The 6,837-nt window shown below is 37.4% G+C and overlaps 1 protein-coding gene across 1 annotated transcript in view; it reads left to right on the top strand.

Annotated features, from left to right (window-relative positions):
* Window positions 1-6,635, top strand: part of KIAA1841 (KIAA1841 ortholog) — a 68,197-nt gene extending 61,562 nt beyond the window's left edge. Inside the window, exons 15-21 of the mRNA XM_011941835.1 lie at window positions 328-349; window positions 543-634; window positions 1,920-1,948; window positions 2,030-2,103; window positions 2,587-2,675; window positions 5,663-5,754; window positions 6,599-6,635. Coding sequence (XP_011797225.1) covers window positions 328-349; window positions 543-634; window positions 1,920-1,948; window positions 2,030-2,103; window positions 2,587-2,675; window positions 5,663-5,754; window positions 6,599-6,635 — 435 coding nt within the window. The remainder of the gene's footprint in view (window positions 1-327; window positions 350-542; window positions 635-1,919; window positions 1,949-2,029; window positions 2,104-2,586; window positions 2,676-5,662; window positions 5,755-6,598) is intronic.
* Window positions 6,636-6,837: the final 202 nt, after the last annotated feature.

Below are 6,837 nucleotides of genomic sequence, written 5' to 3' on the forward strand. Positions count from 1 at the left end.
CTTCTACCTCCTGGGTTCAAGCGATTCTTGTGCCTCAGTCTCCCGAGTAGCTGGGATTACAGGCACACACCACCATACTTGGCTAATTTTTGTACTTTTGGTATAAATGTAAATGTGCCTAATTATAAAGCCCTAAAATATACAAAGCAAAAACTGACAAATCTGTAAGGAAAAATACACAGATTACCACTTATAGCTAGAGATTTCAATACTTTTTTCTTACAGCTACTTGGGAGGCTGAGGCATGAGAATCACTTAAACCTGCAAAGCAGAGATTGCATTGAGCCGAGATCATGCCACTGTGCTCCAGCATGGGTGACAGAGCAAGACTCTGTCTCAAAAAAAAAAAAAAGAAAATGAAAATGAACCCCTGTAAAGCAATTTCAGCTTTGCTTCATGGTGTATTTGCTTTTTACCCAGAGGTTAATTTGTTAGTTTTCTTAAAACCATGTTTTTCTTAATGGTCTTATTGTTTAGAAGTAACAAGTAGACTGGAAAGGTATTTGAGACCTAAGCTTATAACATTGACCTCTCATTATCAGGGAAAAAGGAGAAGCCAAAGAAGTTCACTAGACAACCAAAAAAGCAGATATCTTCACCCTGTGCTCAGAGGAAAGAAAAGGCATTGGAGAAGGTAACTCTGAATTATCTGTTGTTATTTTAAAGTTCATGTGGAAAAATAAGCAAGTGACTATAGCCAGCAAAAAATAAAAAGTTAAGACTAATGAAGACACATGGAATGCTAGCAATGTAAAAATGAAGTTTTTTATAGACTGAGATTAAAGATCTCTAAGATATATTGACAAATGAGAAAAGGAAGGTGCAGAAATGTATAGTGGTGTAGTATGCTACCATTTGTGTAAAGTGGATGGGGGAAAAATATAAATGAACTTCCTTGTATATGCATAAAATGTCTCTGGAAGGCTACATAAGAACTTGATAAAATTGGTTGCCTCTTAGGAAGGGAACTGAATGTATAAGGAACAGAAGTGAGAGTCTTTTATTGTATGTGCTATTTATACCTTTTGAAGTTTAAACCAATATTACTTATTCAAAAAATTAAAAATAGGCTTTTTAAATTAAAAATAAATTATATTTTATGACATTTAAAAATAATTCTTATTTCTCCATGCCTTTGAAGGAAGAGGTAAAAAAGCCAGATGGGAATAAGAGAATAGTAATAACCACAATTGGCTAAAAGAAAAACTGTGAATTTCAAAAATGTGTGATAGGTGAGGCTGGGTTAAGATCCACAGAGTTACATTGGACACACTGTACATTCATCTTTGTGTTAAGTGTCACAAGCATATGAGGGGGTTAATTCTAAAAAAATTGTATCAGCTGGCTGGGCATGATGGCTCATGCCTGTAATCCTAGCACTTTGGGAGGTCAAGGTAGGTGGATTGCTTGAGCCCAAGAGTTTGAGACCAGCCTGGGCAAAACCCCATTTCTACTAAAAAAAAAAATGCAAAAATTAGCCAAGCATGGTGGCGCATACCTGTAGTCCCAACTACTCAGGAGGCTGAGGGGGAGGATCACTTGAGACCAGGAAGTCGAGGCTGCAGTAAGCTATAATCATGCCACTGCACTCCAGCCTGGGCAACAGAGTGAGACCCTGTCTCCAAAAAAAAAGAAATTGCATAAGCTGGGATTCCAAGGTTAACAAATGAAGCTGGATTCAAATTCTAGGTCTGTATCTCTTTGGAAAAGTTTCTTAACTTCCCTGAACCTCTTATTATGAAGATATTAACAGTGCCTATCTCATGTGGTTGGTGCAAGGTTTAAATGAAATAGCACTTGTAATGCTCTTGGTACAGTGTCTTCACACTCAATAAGAGTGAACTCTTTTTATTACTAACTATAGCGCTAATCAGTAAACATGTTCTAATTGGGCCTTAATGTTGTCTACTTTTTTTTAGTCAGCTTCTAGAGATGTGTCTCCTTTCGTGTGAGTATTGCTCCTTAATCCAATCGGATATCCACTCTTAAAGAAGCATCAATGCTGATTTTTGTTCAATTTTTTCAATAGTGTGAGTATGCAGAAGAATAAGTGGGATGCCACAAGATCCTTGAGATTCAACCAGGATGCACAGAGAGAAGATGGTAAATTTTATTATTTGGGTAATGTACAAATTGGATGTTAATAGCAATGATTAGTGTGTCTTTCGGTTTATAAAGTATGTGGAATAGCTCTAGAGATTCTAGCTAAAGTAGGCCCAAAATTTACATATTCCCTTAGGCAACAACCAGAGTTTCATTACTACACAACCCCACCGAATAATGTATTATTTTATGCATCTGTGGTTTTGAGATCACTCACATTGACTTTTGCCCATTACGTTCACCATAAAGGTGACTGAATATGTTTTAGACTGTTTTATGGTAATCTAAAAAGCAGCACAATTATCCAGAAATGAGTCATTTGCCATTTGCTAACTTAAATTCTTCACAAATAGATGTATGTGTCTGTAAAATAGTATCAAAAGATACTTTCATAAACCCTTGGTGATTACAGTCTTTTTTGAGAAATAAAAAGTTATATATCATCCTTATGAAAAGTGAAGTTTACTGTTTTTTTCCCTTCAGATCAGCGGCGAATGTCTGAAATTACAGGGCATCTAATAAAAATGAGATTGGGGGATCTGGACCGAGTCAAGTCAAAGGAAGCAAAAGAAGTAAGAATTGTGTACCAGTGTATTGTACTTGTGTAAAATATGCCTTCCTACTTTTATTTTCAGCTTAGGATTATAAAGATGTTTTAGGCAGAATTTTAAAAGAGTAATTTATGTGTTTTTGTTTTTGTTTTTCCTTTGAGATGGAGTTTCACTCTTGTTGCCCAGGCTGGAATGCAGTGGTGCAATCTTGGCTCACTGCAACCTTCGCCTCCCGGGTTCACGCGATTCTCCTGCCTCAACCTCCCAAATAGCTGGGTTACAGGCGTGTGCCACCATGCCCAGCTGATTTTTTTGTATTTAGTAGAGATGGGATTTCACCATGTTGGTCAGGCTGGTCTCAAACTCCTGACCTCAGGTGATCCACCCGCTTTGGCCCCCCAAAGTGCTGGTATTACAGGCATGAGCCACTGCACCTGGCCAAATATATGTGGTTTTGTTTGTTTGTTTGAGACGGAGTCTCGCTCACTGAGACTTGCAGTGGCGCCATCTTGGCTCACTGCAACCTCTACCTCCCAGGTTCAAGTGTTTCTCCTGCCTCAGCCTCCCAAGTAGCTGGGACTACAGGCGTGCACCACCAAGCCCAGATAATTTTTTCATTTTTAGTAGAGACGGGATCTCACCATGTTGGCCAGGCTGGTCTTGAGCTTTTGACCTCGTAATCCACCCACCTCAACCTCCTAAAGTGCTGGGATTACAGGCATGAGCCATCATGCCTGGCCACATTTATGTATTTTTTAATATTCTGTACCAGTTAGCCTGTTTATTCATGTAAGGGTTTCCCACCATGTCTTACTATCCATGGTCCATAGGTCATCTATAACACATATAATAAAATACATCATTGCTGAAAATGTGTCGTCACACCAAGAGTAGGTTAACTGTGCATTGTTGACCAAATGCTAACTCCAGAGGGCGACTGTCTGAAAGTACCAATTTTCATCAACTCTGCATGTGGTGCTTAGATGTCGTCTCTAAAATAAGATGTTATCTGGCTGAAAATGGTGACAAGAAACACCTATATTCTTGCTAGAATTACATTTTAGTCATGACATTATGTATTATCATTAGTATTGGTATTATGTAAGTACCATACTCTTGCCCTAATTTTTGTATTTAAAAATTTACTTCCCTATAAAACTTCTAAAAGGAAACATAGGAGAAAATCTTCGTGACCTTAGGAAAATATTTCTTAGCCTACAACACCAAAAGCATGATCCATAAATGAAAAATTGGACTTCATCAGCATTTAAAATTTCTACTTTTCAAAAGATACTATTTAAACAATGAAAAGACAAGCCATAAACTATGAGAAAATGTGTGTAAAACACCTGATAAGGGATGTGTATCCAGAATCTATAAAGAACTCTCAAAACGCAATAATAAAATTTAAAAACCTAATAAAAATAAATGGGCAAAAGAGTAAACAGACACCATGAAAAAAAGGATTTCCATGCCACATAAGCATATATCATTAGATGTGCTGAGATACAACATCATTAGTCTTTAGGAAAATGTAAATTAAAACCTAAATGAGGCCAGATACAGTGGTTCACATCTGTAATCCCAGCACTTTGGGAGGCCAAGGTAGAAGGATCACTTGAACGCAGGAGTTTGAGACCAGCCTGGGCAGCATGATGAAACCCTATCTCTACAGAAAAATACAAAAATTAGCCAGGTGTGGTGGTGGATGCCTGTAGTCCCAGCTACTTGCGAGGCTGTAGTAGGAGGATCACTTGAGCCTGGGAGGCAGTTGCAATGAGCTAAGAGCACACCACTACACTCCTGCCTGGGCAACAGAACGAGACCCTGTCTCCAAAGGAAAAAACCCATACCAAGTGCTGATGAGGATGTGGAGCAACTGGAACTCTCATATACAGCTAGTAGAAATGGAAAAAGGAATGGTCAATTCACACATTTTTTATAATAGCTTTATTCATAATTGCTAAAAACTAGAAATACTATAAATGATGTCCTTTACCTGGTAAATGGAAAAACAAACTGTGCATATAAAAAGAACATTGGACTGGGTACAGTGACTCAGACCTGTTATCCCAGCACTTTGGGAGGTCAAGGTGGGCGGATCACAAGGTCAAGAGATTGAGACCATCCTGGTCAACATGGTGAAACCTCGTCTCTACTAAAAATACAGAAATTAGCTGGGCGTGGTAGCGCAGGCCTGTAATCCCAGCTACTCAGGAGGCTGAGGGAAGAGAATCACTTGAACCCGGAAGGTGGAGGTTGCAGTGAGCCAAGATGGTGCACTGCACTCTAACCTGGACAACAGAGTGAGACTGCATCTCAAAAAAAAAAGAAAAGAACATTGAGTCCAGGAATTCAAGACCAGCCTGGGCAAAATAGGGAGACCCTGTTTCTACAAAAAATAAGAGTTGGGCATGGTGGTGCACACCTGTGGTCCCAGCTCCTCTGGTGGCTGAGGTAGGAGGATCACCCAGGAGGTCAGGGCTGCAGTAAACCTTGATCACACCACTGCACTCCAGCCTGACTGACAGAGTGAGATGCTGTCTCCAAAAAAAAAGGAACAAATTTCTGATGTACACATCAATATGGATGAATCTCCTATATGTGAAACAAGCTAGGTTCAAATGGCTGCATGCTATATGATTCTACTTATATAATGTTCTGGAAAATGCAAAACTATAAGGATAGAAAACAGACAAATGGTTGCCAGAAATTGGTAGTGGTAGGTAGATTGACTTGACAGGGGAACAAGGAAATTTTCTTGGGGGTGATAGGACTATTTTCTATGTCTTCATTGTGACAGTAGTTATAAAACTGTATGCATTTGTCAAAACCCACACCTGTACACTAAAATGGTACATTTTTCTTTATGTAAATTAAACCTAGAAAAGACTGGATTTAAAAAATCAAAATAAAATTACTTCTAAATTAAAAAGTAATCCCATTTTAATAAAGCAGAGCTTCTATTGATTCTGTGAAGATAACAGTATTGCTTCTTTATTCTGCAGTTTGCGGGAGGTATTTATTCCAGGCTGGAAGCACAAATCAAGGCCTCGGTGCCAGTCAGTGCACGCCAAAGCAGCTCAGAGAAAAACACAAGGTAAATCAGCATAAACTAAACTGGAGTGTCACTGGCTTTGAAGTGAATTTTTTTTTTTAAGATAAATCATATGAACACTAGAAACATGTAATTTGAGTTTGGTTTTATGTTTTGTTTCAGTGATTATATTATCAAGGCACTAATTAGAATCAGATTTTAACTTAAAAGATAAAATCTAATGAAAGTATAGCTTTGTGGAATTTTTAAAGTTTTCTGCTTGTTGGACTAGCTTCATTCTGAACCAACTCCTGATAAAAATGTAAGCTATAGTGCTTCTGTGAAGTAGCAGAATTTTTTGTACTGTTTGTAATTACATATTAATACTTTGTATAAATCACTGTAATCTTTACCATTCCTTGCTTTATATTTTATTTCTTGTAATAAAATCTAACTGGTGGGTCTTGTGTCATTTTACATCACAAGTTTTGTGTTAGAGATGAACAGTTACTGAGATTTGAACATTAATATTACAGATTCTAAGTCCTTATCTATAATTCTGAAATCCAGAAAGTTCAAAAAGCTAAAAGTTGTTTTCATACATTTGTAGCAATTCAAACTTGCACTGAGCTGCTGTGATACCATTTATATTTTTTATTCATCCCACTTATATTTGATTATGGGGCACTGCTCCAGATCCATTATATACAACGTACATAACATATTATCTCTGAGAAGGAACAAATCTGAATTCCAAAAATACTTTAAGAGTTTTAGAAAGTGGATTACGGAGCTGCAAGAAGATTTATTAAACCTTGATGTTGCCAAGCCAACATAATCTAAAGGAGCACCAACTTCCTATTGTTTAGAAGCAACTCTGACCTCCTTTTCTATTTAAAAAATCTAGGTCTAAAAGTCGTTTTGGTCAAGGGCGTCCTGCATAAAGCACCTTAAAATGTAAGTAAAAAGAGAGAAGGCACACTCCTGGACATCTGAAATTGCTCACTTCTTGAAGATCTTCAGAACAATGACTTCCAACTGTTTTATGTTATTATTATTTTAATCCACATAAATCATAATGCTAAAAGAAATATATAGTTAGGTTTTATGAAAATCTAATTGTAAATATGAAACTTTTAAAATCTG

This window comes from Colobus angolensis, unplaced genomic scaffold (assembly GCF_000951035.1).
Source record: "Colobus angolensis palliatus isolate OR3802 unplaced genomic scaffold, Cang.pa_1.0 Scaffold201, whole genome shotgun sequence".
NCBI classification, from domain to species: Eukaryota; Metazoa; Chordata; class Mammalia; order Primates; family Cercopithecidae; genus Colobus; species Colobus angolensis.